This window comes from Rhea pennata, chromosome 1 (assembly GCF_028389875.1).
Source record: "Rhea pennata isolate bPtePen1 chromosome 1, bPtePen1.pri, whole genome shotgun sequence".
Classification (NCBI taxonomy): domain Eukaryota; kingdom Metazoa; phylum Chordata; class Aves; order Rheiformes; family Rheidae; genus Rhea; species Rhea pennata.
The window spans coordinates 128649609-128669966 of record NC_084663.1 but is presented as its reverse complement, the minus strand read 5'-3'; the positions used below and the strand labels follow the sequence as shown (position 1 = coordinate 128669966).

General features: G+C 38.7%; 1 protein-coding gene across 1 annotated transcript in view; it reads left to right on the top strand.

Annotated features, from left to right (window-relative positions):
* The window catches only part of IL1RAPL1 (interleukin 1 receptor accessory protein like 1), a 656553-nt gene extending 638080 nt beyond the window's left edge, over positions 1–18473 (top strand). Inside the window, exons 8-10 of the mRNA XM_062574156.1 lie at positions 5009–5152; positions 16357–16527; positions 17755–18473. Of these exons, the coding sequence (XP_062430140.1) occupies positions 5009–5152; positions 16357–16527; positions 17755–18473 (1034 nt within the window). The remainder of the gene's footprint in view (positions 1–5008; positions 5153–16356; positions 16528–17754) is intronic.
* Positions 18474–20358: the final 1885 nt, after the last annotated feature.

Here is a 20358-nt window from a genome sequence, read left to right as displayed (position 1 = left end):
TGCAGTGGAAAAAGTATTAAAAACTGTAACTAAATTTAGCCACCTTAAGTCAAATCTGCAGACACCTACAGGCATGTGTGGCCTGCACTGGGAGAAAGTGTATTCTTTGTGCCAAGAGATGATTTCATAAGCAAGCTAATGAACACCCCAAATCTGCAACCTCTAGCGTCGGAAGCATTATTATCCTACAAGATCCATCAGTGATTTTTCACAACAGTATCTATAGTGCCCTCCATGGGGGGAAAGAAATCACGAAAACTAGATAATAGACAGACACACATGAATGCACACACATATACACATCTATCTATAGATATAGATATGCATATGCTGTGTGAAGCTGTGATTCCATATGCCATACTTTGGAAAGATAGATTTTTACAGCCATGTGATAATGAATACTATATTGAGAAAAAAACAAAAAAAGCTCAGAAACATACTTTACCGTTTTCATTTTCAAATTCTCAGAGTGGATTTTTTTCTTCCTAACCTTTAAATCATGCCTACCATTTACTGGTAATGTCTGATATGGGACTCAGACAAGCTAAGTATTGCTGTGTTAGCCAGTCTCCTCCTCCCTTTTCAGGAAACACATTTCTTTATAAACAAAACTACATGCTGTGATACATCACTCTTGCATTGGTTATCAGTATCTGCTTTTTTCCCTCATTCTCTCAGACATCATCCTAGAAAATATAGCTGGGAGTTTTAGTCAGCCTTGTCTTTAACTGCTCCCCTTCTAAATTACATTCACTACCTTTATGCTTCAATTCGTAATTGAAGTCTGTGTATGTATATCTGGACAAAATGTGAAAGCTGTATATAACCAAACTTTGTAGCTTTGTGACCCAAATGTCCAAGACACCTAGAGAATGGAAATGAGTTTAGGCAACAAAGTTGCAAAGATTTATATATGTGCTAGCTGGAAGCTCTGTGAATAGTCCTGTTGACTTCAGAGAGATTACTTATAGGCTGCGAAGTTAAGCAATCTGCGTAAGTGATTGCAAAATTGAAACCTTAGATAGACTATAATTGGATTTTGAAAAAGGCTTAGAAATTGAATACACAGTTATAAATCACACATCCACCAAGAGCTATAAATCACAAAAAAGAATGAAGTATAATTATTTTTCTTAGCAGCTCAGCTGTATATGGGCTAATGAATAGAATAAGATTAATTTTAAATCATCACAGATCATCAAATGTAAAGTCTCTGAAGCACGTCATATAAATCAAAAGATACGAATCGCTGAAGGCATCCTTTTATTTACTTTCTTGTTACAGCTCCCGCTAAGATAACTGAATTGCTTGTGTGACACAGGGAAAGGAATTTTATCAAAAATCAAAGCCAGGTGAAGATCAAAGATGTAGCCCACAAATACACCTAATAATTAAGTTACAATCCATATAAAATGAGTGCATTCATTCCTAGCCATATCATTCAGGATATTCAGAGGGGGCACATACTTTGTTTTAATTAACTATTTCTTTCATTGTGTTGCTTGGCCAAAGCCTCTTGATAAGGGAAAAAAAAATGTAGCTATTGGTCAAAACGTTTGTAACAAACTTTGTTTTAAATTGAAGCGATTTATTCGGAAACCAATCTACTCCTGCAGCAGTAATCGATGTGTTTTCCCTTGGAGCAGAGCTGCTCCCAGGCTACCAGGGGACTATTGCTAATTGCCTGTAACTAAATGATCGCCGCGCTTCTGAACGTGGCTCTTTGGCACTCGCTCACTTGCTGGGTTTAGCAGAATGCCTGTTCCCCATAAGAGCTAGCCCAGTAATTCCCACCCCTGTTTCCCGTGTTCAGTCTCAGCAGCTCCTTAAAGAGGGCAAAGTCTGGGATTTGCACAACCTAACGCAGAGGCTGAGCCGTTTTTAAAAGGCTGGCACTTTTTGTCTCTCTTCTGATGTGGGATTGTGCTGAAACAGAATCTTTTTAGTGCATTACTGCTACGGGAAGCTTGGGTTTTTGCAGGAAAAACAGCTCACACTTCAAAGAGAATGTAACGCGTGCTCGAATTGCAATGCAAAAGGCAGAATAAAGAGTTGCCAGTGCAAAGATAGCCTCGCACTCTAACCTTGCTGTTGCACTTTAGCTTAGTTTGGAGGGTCACGCTGTCGTTGTTATACATGTCGCCAGCACCCTCAGCTTTCACAAAGCACCTTTCAGAAGTAATCGAAAAGCAGAGGCCAGGCTCTTCCTGCAGAGGAGTCGGAAACATGCTCCCAAGTTCACTGTGGGGAAACCGAGGCACAGAAGTAGGAAATGACTTTGGGGACCCGCCAGGCTGATGCGAGAGACAGGACCGGCCTCCCCTCTGTGGCCTCTCGCGGAGCACGGTGCGGACCTCTCTCGGTCCCACGCAGAGCATGGTGCTACGCTGCTTGAAGGACTCCTGAGGCAGCCCAGGGTGAGCCAGTGCCCCCACCGGCACTGCTTAGTATCCTGCAGACATGCAAGCTCAAGGCCGGACAGCAATCAGTTTAGCCCGGCACAGAGTGATCTGTCCTGCCTCTCGCGGCGCGGCACGGCACAGATGGGGCTGCACCGGTATCACTTCTTCAGGGGCTGGATTAGGCATTTCCATGGGTGGGTGTAAGGGTGCTCTGTCTGAGGAGCTCAGTGCTGCATATCTCGGTCTCTGTATCATGCAAAATAGCACCCAAGACAGGGACAGAGGGAACATGCTGATAAATGGGGTCCAGTGCAGAGGAAAACACAAGCCTGCTGCAGTAGATGGATCACACATGAAGCTTTTTTTGCAAGCAAAGCTGTTTAAGAAAGAACCATCTTATCCTTGAGCTCCCCAAGTGATCATGATGGGCTTGGCAAGAGCACATAAAACGGCAATTTCTAGTACCTTTCAGGGTAACTTAGAGAATTTTGTTGTTTGCTTTGCTTGTCTGATAGGTTTAGGGCAGTGCTATGTATTTCCAGATGCACTGTGTTAAAATAAACACACTCACATAGCCTTGAATTATTCTAATGGGGGAAACGGTAGCTATGAGACTCTTTGCCAGCAAAAGTGCTGCTGCTTATGAGGTGCAATAGTCTGATTTCACGCGCAGTGATAGAAAGCAGATGACTACCTGCAGTTATTTTTTTCCATTTAATCTCATAATCATTAACTTTGGAAGAAACTTTTGTTTTCCAGTTGTAAAGTTTTTTTTTTCCTTGCCTTTAATGCATCATAACAGCAGGCACATAAATAGAGTATTTTGTGCCTAGCAGCCCAACATATTAAATCCCTTTCTCTAGTCACCATTGAAGAGCTGCATCACCTATAGTAAAAAAATGATAAACAGACTATAGTAAGCCAATGCAGAGTAATTTCCATTTCCATTTATATTCAAAAATACTGTATTATTTATCTAAGCAAACTATTTTTTATTGAGTGTTTTTAATAACATTCTTCTCTCTGGACCAAAAAAGGCTGAAGTAACCTTGCTGGTCTTAAAAATGTCTAACACAAAGGAGTTTCCAGCACAGTTTCAGAAAGAACGGCACAGAATATAAATGCCTTTTTTCTTTTCTTTTATTACGCTTTTAGTGTCTTCTAGAGAGCAATGAATCTTTTTACAGTTGCCTCATAATAAAAAAGTGTGTGGTTCTCAGTGGACATAGTCAAAATAAATGGAATTGTCACTTTTTCCTCTAACCTTTTATTTCTCTAATTGAATTGTATTGTGCTGGAGTGTCATATCTGCATAAGCACAGAAAAAAGGGTGTTTCAGGGCTACATCATTTCACTGAAACAGAAGCTGCCCACTGGAGGAGGACATTGTGGAAATAGCGTGGAACCAAGCTCTCTCCAGCACAGAACTTTATGAAGCAGAATGTCTGTCTTGAATTTCCAAAATCTGCTTTCTTAGTATTCTTGGAAACTGACGGATATTAGAAGTGTATGGGTGGTCTTAAGATGTGGCATTTACTGCTCATTTCATACTACAATATTGTTAGTTATACCTTGCTTCCTCCCCCCACCCTTTCTTTTAACATTGCCAGTTCTTAGTTGAGTGTGTCATGGATGAGATGTCACGTAGTTATGAGAGTTTTCCTGAGCATGCAACTGCTAGAAATGGAAGGATGAAAGTCAATGATTACTTATTAACTGATAAGTGAACCCTCTGAGGAGGTTATTGTTGTCAGACAGACGTGGTTACATTTGACTGGTGTCCCTGTCCTCAGAAACGGAGCTACAGGACAATGACCTCCATCCATCACACGAATCTCCAGCGGTAGAGTGCTCAAAGGCAGGGAGTCCATGCTCTGAAGATGAATGTCAGAACTGACAAATTGGCATGATTTGCTGTGTATAAATACAAGCCAACCCTGCTTAGGGAAAGAGGGGAGAATAAAGATGAATTGCAGATCAGTGGGAAACTGTGTCAAAGATATTAACATGTAACTGAGGTGTGAGGCTTTGGGGCTCCTGGGATAATTTATCTCCATGTCCCTCAAGTTTTTTTATTATTATTATTATTATTTTCATGTTGAAAGAAGAAAAATGGAAATTCTAATCTTATATAGTAGACAGAAACTCATCAAAAAAACAGAGGTGTTTCTTATCTGTGTGTGGAATAGGGGAGGGGCTGTGTCTGCCGTACAGTTTGCAAAAGAGAAACGTTCATCTCTGCTTTCATTGTAAGTGGAATGTCAACATTTATCTATGTAAAACAAACTGTGATATATCTACCAAGAGAGAGAAGGAAGACAGCTATCAAATATCTCTCATACATATGCACATTATCATGCACGTACCTGCACACACACACACAGAGAGACTCAACAATTGTTGTTTTTTTTTAAAAAAAAGCAATTCTGATAGTGTAACAGAGAAAAAAAAAGACTTCTCTTAATTAGCTATTTCTGCAAGTGTCCTACAAATAAATAACCCAGAATCAAGCATTTTATCCTAATGTCTGATGTAAGTGCTAGGTCTGCAGCTAATCTTTCTCTGGTTTGAATGTGGTTGTTACCGCATTTTGTAATTCTTTGCAGAGCTGATGTATACAGTTGAGCTTGCTGGTGGGCTTGGTGCTATTCTGCTGCTGCTTGTTTGTTTAGTGACTATCTACAAGTGTTACAAGATAGAGATTATGCTCTTCTACAGGAATCATTTTGGAGCTGAAGAACTAGACGGAGGTAAGGCAGCTTCTCAGTATGTTTTCTACTTTATAAGTATGCCTGTCTTTCATTTCTCTCTATCAAGGCCCAGATTTCATTCCAGTTTAAGACGTGTTAACAACGGCAATTTTTGTTTCTCACTTGCATTAGGCACAGCCTTTAATAGACTTTCCTCATGCAATACGCTAGCAGCAGAGCTTGCCTGGCTGATGTACGTGCTGCTCTTGATCTCCAGGAGAAACGCATGTCTCTTAGATTTTTACTCCCAACACTGATTGTAAATTACCAACACTGATGCATTAAAGATGTTCACTTCTGGTGGGTGCTGAAAGCCAGCTTCACTTCTTCATAAGCAAGTGAATGTCTTCTCCAATTGTGTTCTCCAAATAGGTGGAGGTTGGAGTGAATCTCAACTTAGTGCTTGTTTAACCTGATCGGTTTCAATAAACTGGATTGAGCGAGAGGGAATGTGCCCAGCACTCTCTTTTCCTGAGTTCATTTATTTAATGATTGAGAGAGTGGCAAACAGCCATTAAAGTTGTAGTGAGATTGAAGGACACCCAGGTGAAACAAAAGCAATGTGACATTTGCCTGAGGTCATGTCAAATGTATACCAGCTTTTTCCTTCTCTTTTTAAACATTGAAGACAGAGGTCTTCTCTGCCTCTAATCCTAGTAATCAAAACTGCCGTTGAGCAGCAAACTGGTTGAGTTGCGAGCTCTGATTAATTAGGTTTGGCTTCTTGGGTCAGAGCTCCTGATGTTTCATGTTATCACTATTTCTTTTGTGACAGGATCTTCTTTTTTCCTGAAATACTGTTGAAAGTTATTTTACAGTTCAAGGTAATAGGCAGAAGCCACTGTGTGACACATTATAATAAATATGTACTGATAAACAAGTGCCAACCAAATCTATCTCTGATAAGAGAGAATAGTGGCAGCAAAATTAGACGTCCTTATGTAAGGGAAAGGTTTCCATACTAAAATCACTAGGGAATGATCCACTTCTGCCTGCAATCTAAAAATGCACAAGGATTCAAAATAGAAAATGCTCAGGACAAAAACGAACCCAAGAACACTGGAACATTTTGTATCCCTCTATTAGACTTACAAAATTGCTGTATGTTAGTATAACACCTAAGCGAGGTAAAAAATCAGGTTATTCTACTTATTTTACAGAAGAGGAAACCGAAGCCCAGAGGGACTGTGACTCAGGAAGGATTTTGGCAGATGCCATTTTTTTTTCAGGAGCTGCAATCCTTTCTCCTCCACTAAGCAGCCCTCAATCTAAATAGGCTTGTATACTTGCATGTGTGAATTTAGTAACACTCATATGCAGACATAGATGGTTTATTTAATAATTTTTAAATAGATACAATTTAATGTTTTCCTCTGAATTTCAATAATTCTTGCTTTTACGGCTGTAATTTATTGTTATATCAAATCATTCCAATTCATTTGCAGACTTACCCTAGCAAATGTTACATACTTGCATCTCTCTCCTCCCAGCCCAAGCATCAGTGACCTTGGGGAAAAAAAATACTTTAATCTCCCATTTGAAAACAATAGGAACAAGAGAAAAGTAATCTGCAAGTATGCTGTGCTGAGATATAAAAGGAGGAAGAATTGTTTCCATTCAGTGTATCCTTCTCGGTAAATTGCATTATTGCAGATGGTAAAGCATGGATTCTCCATAGATGATCAATGCAAACATTCATTGTTTGTGTGCTTACTTTCCATACCATACCAAGAAGAATACTACTTGCAGATTGCTAATGGAATACTGTAGCTTCTATTGTGTTCAATATGCTAACGACAAAGATAAAATCTATTTTGCCAATGAGCTTACTTTTTCTGAGACTTTTTCTTCTGAGTGTCTCTTTCACATAGATTCTTGCAAAAGCAAGGATACACAGAGCAAATGCCTCGCAGAAGTCTAAGCCACAATTTGTGTGGAAATAAATTGCAGAGATAGATTCAAGTCCTTTCCTTTCACTTAGCTGACAGGCACAAAATGCTGAACTTTACATTCTTCTTCTAACCCAACCTCCTGCAGTGCAATACCAGAGCACCCACACGCTATTCATAATTTACATCATGTTTGGTCATACTTCAGAATAGCATGTGGATAAGCAAACATCAAAATACTCACAGGCTTTTTTTTCCACATATTATTATAGTGTACCCAGAGAGGCTTCCAAATACTTTAAAAGTGATGTCCAGCTAAACCTTTTAGTTGAAAATCTCCTTTAAAATGCGATACTTCATTTCTTTCCTGATCAGAGAATAAGCCCTTCAGGATGTTAAATCTCATCCCAACTCCACTCTCCTTTCCAAGCCTTAGAAGCGTTAGTTTTTCTCAGACTAACATACACATTTCCGTGGGCAGCATGGGTAAATTGTGAGAAATATTTAAAAACAAAGTATCTGACCCTTAGAGTTAGTATAACTTAATATATTACTTTTGTTGGGGGTACTGCAGATAAGCAAGTGTTCAGAGCTTCTGCTTCCTCATTTGCCTGCCTTGCAGCCTGAAATTTCCCATCTTCTTTCTCAAACCAGAGACTAACTTCTCCTTCTGATTTTTTTCTCTCCAGCAAACCCTTCTGCTCAGTCACGCTTTTATTGTCTGCTGGGAATGTGCATTGAAACCCATTTTTTTTCTTCATGGTTAATTCTATGCCTTTCCTCCAAAATTAGAATGTCATCAAATCCAGCTCTCATTTTACCACTTTTTTCCCCCCTTTTTCAGTTCATATGTTCTTTCCAGCCGCTCAGGAAATGACTCCACATCTGGGAAATTGCTTGACAGGCATTGTGGTCTTCTTTTGCATTGAACAACACAACATGCCAGTGTTTAGCACAGTGAACATCTGACACTTCTCCCTGGGAGCTGGAGCACAGAAGCAAGTGAAATGCTCTGTCCTCTGGCACTTTCCCCTTCTCACCTGCAGATGTGTGCCATGACCTTGTGTCTCGGAGATATAACTCACCCCCCACCAGCTAAGTGGTCAGAAACTCCCAAATCTGTCTAAGTGGAGAACATCAAGATCTGTCCACATGCAAGGTCTAGGTAATATCATGGAGCGGTGTGCAAATAATGTCCAACACTGTTTTGAAGACTTTTCAGAAATAGAGGCTTCACCAGGAACTTCTGAGAGCTGATCATTGTTAAATATCAGGGTACTTTTTTTAGGTTTGCAGCTCTAAATTTAAAAGCCATTTTTGAAGAGCCTTGTCCATAAAGTACACTTTAAGTACTAACACACTATTAGAGAAAGCCACTTTTAGAAGCTATGATTTCTTCTGTTCTGTAAATTAAGCTCCAACATGAGAGATTTTATACTGCATTCATCCTCTCTGAAGTGTTTTACCAGTTACTACTTATGCAAGGACTTTAGTATTTTTATTTTCCAAGGATCTTCACTGCTGCCTTCCCCTGTTTTTAAATGGTTTAATGAACAAACTAAATAACATATTTTAACTAACAGAAAAGAACAAAAATGCAAGAAAGCGTTTGCAAGTACCTGGGATCAACACATGCCACGACTTCTTCCTTCCATTCCAAAGAATGCACTACCTTGCATTCTTTGACCTTAAAAGGCTATTTGTATCAAAAGAGATATTGCCACCATACAGAAATTCAACCACTTCTAGGGGATGTGCAAATATCTGTAAACCGAATTTAAGGTGGGTTAAGGATTAAGGATAAATCCAGAATTCTACAGACCACAGGCTGAAAGCTACAGGACTTGGTCAAATAGCCAGAAAAACTGAAAAAAATCATGAATTTAGATGTGTGTTTATATTCCAGATTTCAGTTTCACAGATAAGAGTGTATGATACAGCTATCAGTCTTGCAGACACCATCCCTTGAGTGCATTGGTAACCATTTAAATTGACACAAGCAGTGTCTTTGCCTAAAGGAATTAATATGCAAGGGCTGAACACTACCATAAAAAAGGAGAAAGTTTACACTAAGGGGCTTAAAATTAATAAGAACACAAAGAATAAGAAATTACAGAAGTCTGAACAAACATACTGTGAGTACAGTTTTCTAGTAAAACACATAAATGCCCCTTCTCCCAGCCAGGTTGACTGGAAGTAAATTTTAGGCTTAAGAACAACAAAAATGTTTAGTCAGCTGATAACTCCAGAGAGACAGCTTTGCTTGGGAGTAGATAAGATAACCCTCAGAATGACCCTCAGCTGTTTCCCCAACGCTGGACAGGCTGGTGTCCCTTGCAATCCTGAGTCTAATTCTCAGTTTTCCTTACAAAGGGAACCTACGTGTTAGGGGAGAAGAGGGTCTTGGCTTCTTTTTTTGCACATTGCTGGAATATGACAAAGTACTCCCAAAACGCGCTAGTGCTGTGCTCTCTGAATTCAGGAAATCTTCTTCGGACTTTGCTAGTTGTTTCCTTAAGAGACACATTTCTAACACTTAGTGAGAGAGGAACCAACTCAATGGTCAGATTAAGAGACTGATGAGACAATTTGTGCCTTGAAGACTCTGGTTGCAACGGGGACTCCTTAGGTGATCGTGATTTTCCTCCTTACCATTATCTAGCTGCAGAAGGCTAGCAGGGTTCACAAACAGACCTATGGGATTCCCCAGAAAAAAACTTATTAAGAACACAGCACAAAACCAAGATATACTTCGTAATAGTTTCCAGGGTTTCAGTCCAGTAATCTTTTACCCAGCAAGGAGAGGCAACACTGTGAGTTTCACTGTGAGATATAGCTGCTAACTTTCAACTGTAACTTCCACCGATGATTTAGGCACCTGCCAAAGTCCTTGTGTTAATGATTATGCTATGCAGGTACAGCTATACTGAAATTGCTGTTGAAGTTAGTGACTTTGCAATTACGGATTCTCCCCTTGGGACCCATAGAGTAAGTTTGCAATAGCATGCTAATTGGCTATTGGCAAACTGTGACAATAAGAAATGCTACTCTATGAATATCAATTTCAGATTCTATTAAAATCATCTTTGGAAAAGTGCAGCTTTTATCTTTCTCAGTGTTACTAGTTACAAAACAGGGATTTTCCTCTTATTTAATTAAAATTATATTGTTGGAGTCCTTCTTCTGTTAACTGTTAACTTTTTGTTTATACAATTTATTTACATCTGAAGTGTTCAGTCAATAAAATCTCAATCTATGCCATCACTGAATATGGATTTTTCTAGACTGTCCTCAAAAGTTACTGATTCAAAGAAAAAATCCCACTCTTTTTCTGTCTCCTAATTCACACTTTATGGCATCTAAAGGATATACATAATTAAAAATAGAAAATGAAGAAAACTATCAAGAACTGCTTTAAAATTCAAAGATTGCTATAGATTAGAAAGTCCAGAAGTACAGAAGAAATAAAATACATTCCATCATACATAAACAAATACTGCTACTCATGAAGACTGATATATCTTCTGTTCCTTATCCAGCAGCTCTGTCAAGTGATTCTAAACTTTGAAGTTTTTTTTTTTTTTTCTTTTTTTTAAATCAAAAGCAGAACAGCACTGAAGATTTCCAGGGTAGGTGAGCTGAATGCACCCTATTGGCATCTGACTGCAAGAATTTTAGGTTGAAAGCTTATTTCCAAGCCATTTTTCTCCTCAGTTTCATTTGTATCTACAATGATTTCCTAGACTTTTTGTTAATATTGTCTAAATCAAAGCTGCGTCTACTCCAGTTTCAAAATAATTAACCTAGGCATTAATTATAAGTGCTGTTACTGAGATCAGCAGAACTTAGGCATATACATGAAGTTAAGCATGGATTTTAATTAGGTAGTTAGGTTCTTAGCTCAATTAAGGCCATAATAAGAGCAGTCACTACATGCCACTTTGTTAATTTAAGAAGTTTGCCTGGTGTCAAAAGACTGATTCCTTTATTTTCAGAGCTTACGGGATAGCCTTTGTTATTGCCTCTTTCTACTTCCTTCTTTGTTAAATAGTAGCCACTTTCTTCCAGTCTTCCACTGATAACTACTTGCTCTGAAATGACTACCTGCTAGGTGGTGACCATTCAGTCTTTCCATGTCTACTAGTAATGTTTTTTTCTCAGTTTTGTGTTGGACCTGCAAATAATTCAGAGATATTGGGAGAATACCTTCTACCACCATCTTCTAATTTTCCTAATTTTTAACATTCTAAAACTCTTATAAGAACTTCTGACTTTTCATATCTATCAAGACCAACTTCAGAGATTAGTGCTGCATCAAATTTTAATATTAAAAGTAGAATGTCTTCAGTAGTAGTATTTAATTTAAACTTCCATGTTAATGAGAGTGACTGAGAGATATTGTAGATGCACTTTTAATTTAGTCAGGAATACAAAATTAGACTAAGCATAAGCAGAAAAATTACCATTAATAATAGATTATTCAGTTTCATTAATTAAGTAATAGTCTATCTTGTGTATATATCAACGACAAATTTTAGTTCTAATTATAGAAAGTCAGGAAAAATATAGCTGGTCCCTGTAGAAGGCCAAGTTTTATCTATCTTTTTGTAGGCACAGGCTTAGCATTTCTGCGTGTAAAACTGTTAAAAAAGCATGCATACAGATGAGTACTTAGATGTCTGATAGCAATTTACTTACCCAGAGATTCCATTTGCATGTGACAAATTAGATGCATATAGAGTCTGGCTTTCATTTTATGCTGATACTGAGCCTTTAAGTGACTGCTGCAGAGCACATTTTTACTCCTCGGAAAAAGAAGCAACATTCGCAACTTCAGCTCCTTAAAGTTTATGCAACTTTTACTGGATTAACACTATAGAAAGCTACAAGGAACGAGATTGTATTTACATTTAGATGATTACCAAAAGGAATGGATAGCAACAGGCATTTTGCCAAAAATCCTGGATTTGCTCATGGAAATGATGTTTCCATACTTTCTTAATGGAGATGAGATTTCAACCCAAATGTCTGTCCTTAAGACTGATCCAAACAACTTTCTCAGACATGTGGCTGAGTACAAATAGCTCCATAACTATTACTCATTATTTCAACTTTTGCCTCCATGTAGCAGTTAAAATAATATGCCAAAGTGTGTCTTCATGGTCTGTCCTGACCAGAGACTTGAACTGCAATGGGTCTGGGCTAACTGAAACATTTGTGGACTGAACACATCATACTTTGAGCACAGGTTGTACTTGACCCCATTGCGCTAAACTAATCCAAAGCCCCTGTGTGCTTGTTGTACTACACCAACAGAATTTTTTGCATTGAATCTGGCCGAATTTGGCCAGGTGAGCTCTGCTTCAGATTTTGTTTCAGTCTTTTCCCATAATGGGTGCAACAAAATTTCACAGCAAAGGAGGCTGCTGGGTTAAAGAGCTCTACGCTCAGTGTATCCTGCTCCACAGCCAGCAGTCTGTAGCTAGACCACATAACTGGAGGGGATTACTTGTCCATTCACATGGAATTGGAAGGGAAAAACTTTAGTACTCTCCCATCTGCACCTAATGCTTCGAACTGTTGCTTTTCTATGATATTGTATGTCATACTCAGCTCTGTTCATTACCTTAAGGGACATTCATTAGATTACACAGGCTGGCAAACTACCTACAGACAATGCAAGGTGAATTTTATCTGATTGGTTTCTATAAAAAGGAATCCTGAAATGGTTAAGGGAAGAGCAGTGCTCTCACGTACAAAAGTATATTTAGTTATTTGCTTTTAATCTCTGTGGGAAAAAAAGAAAAAAGATTCAGATGAAATGATCAACATCCTTGTCTTTGGTAATTAGCCGGTGTTTTTCTTTGTAAATGTGGGTGGAAGCAGGTAGTGAGTAAGTATGTTCTAGTTTATTGCTAATGCACAGGAATCTGATGAAAACAAATCTTTGAAATGGCATAATGTTTGCCTAAGCCAAAGTGCAAGTAGCAGTCAATCACATTTTCATTCTGAGGATGCACGGATAGCAGACTGAACTGCTTGCTGATGGGAGGAAACAAGGACATTCTCACATAAAAGAGAAGTTCAAGTTGCCAGTAGCTTGCTTTCTTCTCCATTTGGATTTGGCTTTGTTTTCTGACACTAAATATTTAAACAGACTAGTACCCAAATTGATTTTGTACCTACGTATAGGAACAATTAGTCATTACTGTACTACCTAACAGTATAATTAGTAATATCAAGTCTTTCATGACTTGATCAGAGCAGGAATTTTCTAATGAAGTGGTTTTCCTTAGAAAAGGCAGGTGTGTTGAGACCAAACTTCTTCATGGGAAAAAATATCTGTTCCAGTAAATGGCCAAGAAAACACAAAACTATGCTGGACTCCCTGTGTGTCTGTCGGAAGCCCTGGCACTCCAGGATGTGTTGCTCAGTAGATGTTCTACATGGGAAATAGCCTCAGAGCAAAGGGGTTGCAGAGCTCCCTGCCACCATCTGATGTGGCCAAAAGGCTGGCAAGACGTGAGCCCCAGGTCCCGAACTCACTAACTCAGCTACAAGAGCCAGATGTTCGCAGACTTGCACCTCTCTTTCAGGCCATTGGGAAAGCATGTTAAAAATATTGATTAGGTCCTTTAGAATACAGGGATCACTTCAGCTGGTTGCAAGCAGGAATCAGAGGAGCTATTTATCCACCATACACAGAGAAGTTATCTACCATGTGTATAATACTTCTCTGCAGATGCACATTGCAGTAGTTTTACAAGTTCTCTCAATTTTCACAACCGAAATTCTAAGTTTTTTGACCAATTACAGAAAATAATAAATACCATTGCTCTTTGACTACATTACAGAAAAGATTCTGGTGATTGTATAGCTATCTGCCCACTGTATTTTTTAAAAGGTTTTGCGGATTTGTCAATGAAACCCAAATAATTTTAATTCTTTAAAAGCATGCTAATATGTAGACATCCTAAAAGCAAACCAAATGGAGTTTCTAATCACTCCCTGTGTACCCCATGCATTTCACATTTTGAGAATTTTCTGCTCATTGCAATATGTTGGCCAATCTGAAAACAAAATTTCCAAAATTACCAGATAAAGTAATTCTGTTTTAAATTGATCTTTTTTTTTTTTTTTTTTTTTTTCCTTTGGCTGATAAAGTTAAAATATCTGACAGTTGGGTGTATATTAGCTCAGGGAAACCACTATGCTAAAGCATCTAAAAGTTTTCCAAAACAGATTACATATCTAGCTGAATTGGAGTTTGAATAAATTCCTGACTGCCTGCACCCATCTGTGTGGACACACCCTAGATGCTGGCCATTAAAAATTGTACGGGCAAGTAGTGTAGAAAGAAATCTTTCTTGTAGCCCAAGATGATACAGTTGCAGTTGGTGGAATTATTGGACCCCACCTGCCCCAAGTATATGGGAATGGTGTACTTCAAATAGGTGCATTAGTGTGATATTTACATATGCAAGAAAATAGTGGCATGGTGTGAATAATTTTCTTTCTAATTGGAAGTGTGCAAGCCATCTTAATAGACAGTATCTTGAAGCCTTTAAAACAGTTTGAACACTGTATTATTTCTTATAATTTATCCCTTTGAAATATGATGCATTCTCATCTTTAATCAAAGACTTTCAACACTGCTCTCAAGCATGTAATATGATTATGACCATTACTAAGGTGATAATAGAAAATGACATTGCCACATTTTCTCAGCTGTGGTAATTTTCCCGTGTATCTCTTGACCTTTTTGCATGTTAATGCTGCTGCCGGGTGAATGCTGGCCTGCTGTAGAATCAGAGTCTTCCCTGTAATCTCCCTGTACCTCTTACTTGATCCATTCAGTGTTATTTCAAGCCATTGACTGAGGCATTTGGTGCTTTTTAGTTGTGAAGGATTGTGATATCACAAATACTCCAGAAAGGAATCTTGGGAAGAGTGGACCACAGAAGACAGTGCTTCTTTTTCTTTACTTTTCTTTCTTTTTTTCCTTTTTTTTTTTTTTTCATGAATATAACAGTCCAAAAGGTAATTGCAGATAAAAAGTGTTTGTGGGAGAGAATGAAGGATATGATCACTTCACAGGATTTGAAACTTTGAAATTTTACCATTTCACTTCTGTCGTTTGCAAATCTTAATGAGCAAAATAGGGCATGGTTCCTAGGAAGGAAGAGTGGATCTTTCAAGATTAGCACCTTTTTAATGATTTCATTTATACACTTTGCATCCATTCTGCATTTGGCAGGCTTTTCCAAATAGATACTGCCAGGCTACAAAAAGGAGTAAATGAGGAAAGGACTGGCTCAGTAAATAACCGAATTCAGCATGGAACAAATATAACATTACTTATGACACACAGTAGAGTATTCAATCAGATCTCTTTTACAAGCAATTGATATTCTCAATAGCCTGTGCATAATGTTGTCAAGAGAGTTAGAAGGATGTTAACATTTCATTACTCTTGCCATTGATTTTTCTCTGCTTTCTTCACAACAAAAATCAAAACGTGACCTCTCTTCCACTGAGTTAGTTCCAGAGTACTTGCCACTGTTGACCTCCTAATGAAAATTAATGATGGCTCCTTTGATTCAGTCTCTCAAGTAGGCACACCAAATACATTGAAGAAACAGGCACATTTATTTCTCAGATTGAAATGAAATGACACATTATTAAATACCAAAATGTACATTAATGCAACATTGAATTTGTAAATTTAAGCACACAGAATTCAAGAGATTTAAACTGCATCGTCAAGAGCTGATGCTGCTTTAAATTTGGTGACAATTCCAGACTTAGAAAGCCAATGAGTTTTATAAGTAAAGTTCCACCTACACTTAAAACATTTCAGTCCTAGGCCCTAAATTTATCTTTGTAGCACAAATTTGGCAAGAATGAAATGCTTTACCATGCAGCAAAGACAATTGTGCATTAACTTAGTTATTTCCATGCTTTTCTTTTCTTTTTCGAAGATAGAAAGCAATTTGAATTCTCAGTGACATTTTTCTTCAGTGCTCACAAGCTGTCACTACACAGCTGAGTGGATTTCCTTGGTATAGAGCCTTACACAAATATTTGTGCACAAACTTCAGTCTAAGGATATGCATCCCGTCTCCCTCATATCTGTGTAAATAAGGATTAACTCTAAGAAGTAAAGCAGAAAAGGTGAAAATATATGGATTCATATCTAGTGATTGGGTGAAAGCTCACTGTTTTATCTAAACAATTTACTATTCCTGGGAATTATTTAGGAAATGTGCGAGAATGGTGAATAGTCTACCTTACTTTCTTCTTATCTTTCTTTAGACAACAAAGATTATGATGCATATCTATCCTATACCAAAGTGGATCCTGACCAATGGAATCAAGAAACTGGAGAAGAAGAAAGATTTGCTCTTGAGATCCTGCCGGATATGCTTGAAAAGCATTATGGATATAAGTTGTTCATACCAGATAGAGATTTGATTCCCACAGGAAGTAAGTCCCGTCCTTATGCCTGTGTGTTTCTTAAGTGGTAAAAGCATATGTGGATTGCATATATGGATTGAGAGTCCTTTCTATGCCTGCTCCTTCAGACTGTCATCCATGGGTTTCCTCTATTGTCTTAGGGAAGAGTGAGGGCAAGCCACTAAACATACTTAAGGTGTATTTCCCAGATGAGATAATTATGTTTTTAACCATCGTATTACTTTCACTGAAGGTGAGACAGAGCAGAAAGGGCCTATGTAAGTACAGGAAATGAATGAAATCAGTATTTTTTCACACACTGGTTGTAGAGCTTGCACATCTAGCAATCAGTACAGAGGTCCTTGTTTTCTGTTCCGGAGTGTGTGCCTGGAGACATAGCAGTGATTCTAAGTCTGAAAAAAAGACGCAAACTGTTACTATATATTTTTTTTTTCCAGACATTCAGGCAGGAAGGAAGAAGTTGTGTTTGGACTAAAGCAAGAGTTAAGTAATAATACCTGCAGCAGAGCAAAGCAGTGAATTCTGTTAGTGTCTAGAGTAGATAAATGTGCAGTGGAGGTACTGGATCATTCGCAGAGCTTGGAAATGAGAATTGATTCCAGCTGGTAAAAGTGTATCTTCTTTTCCATGTTTCTTTCATGTAGTCCAACATACCTTTAGTTATTTTTTTGTAAATTGTTATAGTAGTCTTTGTAACTTCAGTGTAACCATTTAGCCAGCTCCTAAGTTCTATATATTTTACTAAAGATAAGAGAGGATGTTTAGTTTAGGCAAAGCACAACGCTAAACATATTAGTGTGGATATTTTTAAAGCTACAGCAGCCTAAACATTCATTTGGAGAAGGCATACCCTGTTTTTGTGAATGTGTGTGGCAGGGGCGATAAAACGCCAAGATGCCTCTAACCCTACAGCACACATCAGGGTAGTGTTTGAGTTAGGGGTAGTTGCTGCTCCGTTATCTAGCTGGGTGCCTTGGCCTTTTTAAAGGGAAAAAGTTTATGGACATACTTGTTCCAATGAAGATACAGGTATTGGTACCAAACTACAGCTCATGCACAAACACTCATGAACTGTAACATCTGAGAGGCTTTGGAATAAATATTTGCCACTGAGGATTTTGCAGTGTGCACTGAACTCTTCTGGCACCAGGGAATTTGCCTCTTTTGTTTCTCCCCGTCCTGTGGGAGCGCGATATTTTCTTGGATTGATTTTTGAGCCGTTGTCTTATTTTGTAGCCTATATTGAAGACGTGGCAAGATGTGTAGACCAAAGCAAGCGACTGATCATCGTCATGACTCCAAATTACGTGGTAAGAAGAGGCTGGAGCATCTTTGAACTGGAAACGAGACTTCGGAACATGTTAGTCACGGGCGAAATTAAAGTGATACTGATCGAATGCAGCGAACTCCGGGGAATCATGAACTACCAGGAGGTCGAGGCCCTGAAACACACCATCAAGCTTCTCACTGTCATTAAATGGCATGGGCCAAAATGCAACAAGTTGAATTCCAAATTCTGGAAACGTTTACAGTACGAAATGCCTTTTAAGAGGATAGAACCCATCACACACGAGCAGGTTTTAGATGTCAGTGAGCAGGGGCCCTTTGGGGAACTGCAGACAGTCTCCGCAATTTCCATGGCTGCTGCCACCTCCACCGCTCTTGCCACTGCCCATCCAGATCTGCGCTCCACCTTTCATAACACATATCATTCGCAGATGCGCCAGAAACACTATTATCGAAGCTATGAATATGATGTACCTCCTACCGGCACCCTGCCTCTTACCTCAATAGGTAACCAGCATACCTACTGCAACATCCCTATGACACTTATAAATGGGCAGCGGCCGCAGACAAAAACTAACAGGGAGCAGAACCCGGATGAGGCTCACACAAACAGTGCGATACTGCCCCTCTTGCCGCGGGAGACCAGTATATCCAGTGTCATCTGGTGACAGAAATGCAAGGGGACGTCAACCCCCTTGAGTAGGAGCGGAGTCTGCAGTCCGGTGCCTGGAACTACATCCTCGACTGCTGCTGTTAAACATGCATTACAATCGATAACATACGAGGAAAAACAGGGTCTTGTACATATGTTTTTTGCAATTTCTTTGTAGCATCAGTCTTCCTGTTTTACCCATGTCTCTTCCCATTCACATTTTCAACTTTGTTTTATATGTCATTGGAATTTGTATATTTACATTTTTTTAAATGAAGAGACTGCTGTATAGATAGGAAACTTTTTTGCTTCGTTAGTATAGTTTTAGACTTTTGTTTTGTTTTGTTTTTAACCTCTCTTGGGAATGCTTGGACAAAGCTATGTTGATACCAGAAGCACCATCCATTTTGTTGGCCTGCCTAGCCTGACACACAAAGGCCATGCCTGCTGCAGTTCACCCGTCTGGAAGAATATTTGTTCTTAGAAGGACCCCATCCCTCACTGAGAGCTCCAGTTTCATTTCTCCTCCCACACGTGCTCCACTCCTTCCTTGCCCTTGCAACGGCCCCCTTCGGGGTAGCACTGCAGTCTGATCGTCTAACATTTAACTCGGTAGATGCTCATCAAACACCAGAATATGCCCAGTCTGTATCAGTTGCTTCACAGTAGTCACTACAGAGTGTGTAGAAACTAGAGATGGTTTGGTTTTTCCTTTCCTGGGGAAGGGGGGAGGGAGGTTGCTTTCTTTTAAGAGTGAGTCGCCTGTATCCCTTTTATAAATATAAAAGCAAACCTGAATTTTAACACTTCCTTCGAAAAGCGTTAATGTGGTTGCGGATTTTATTCTGAGGCTTTTGACGTTTCCTCTTTCCCCCTCCAAATTCCCGCAAATAAGACCATTTGCAATTGTCAGGCAAATAAGGCATTAGGCACTGAAGTGCAGTGAGTCCTGCTGATATTTACAGTGATGACTTCCAAACCAAAGGGGAATGAAAGGACGCTGTCAGAGATGGCTTGTCACTTTGTATTATAGAAAGTGTTATTTTCTAAAAAACTAAGAGCAAAACATTATTTTGCTGTTGCATTACAGAGTCCCCCTGTATTTTAATGTTTCACAAACTGTATTTGCTTTAAAATGATATATTCAGGATTAAGAAATCTCTTTCATTTGGTTTTAGCTTGTAATGATAAGTAAACCTTTATTAATTTCAACATGATTTCAGTAAGAACTCAGGCAGAAAAAAACACCAACATGAATACCAACAAATATCATTGTTTTTAGAATAAACATTATTTATACAAAATTAATATTTAAATCAGACCTGGAAGTATTAAGAACAGTTTATTCACTTTAATAAATAAATAAATTAGTTTTATTTTTAATGTATGATTCCATCTTTGAGGAGTTGCAAATTACGCGTGTACCACAGCTGCCAGGGAAGGAAAAAAAGCACTGCATTTACCGTTGGATATATTTCAGACAAATGAAATAGGAATCTTACCCACACTTATCTTTTAAATAATGGAAAAATCCTTTCTGGTTTTAGAAAGAGCAAGGAAAAGTAACTGCATATTTTATAAACGTAAACTGTATTCAGGCCAAATTCTCTGCTAGTCTATGGGATCTGGGGCAGTTCCTGGTTGCAGCGCACTGTCAAATCCAGCGGAAATGTGACTGGGAATACTGGAAAAGCAGATCTTGCAGTTTATTTGAGTGATTAATTGGCTTTAGGTGTTTTTATGGTGGCTGACTGGTATTGGCCAATATAATGGATGTGGCGGGTTTGTTCATCCTAATTGTCAACAACAACAAAGGTACAGCTTATAACATTTTGGTCTTGTTAATGAGAAGTGATGGGTAGAGAGTGGGCAAACTGCAGTTTGGGGGATGTTTGTGGGCG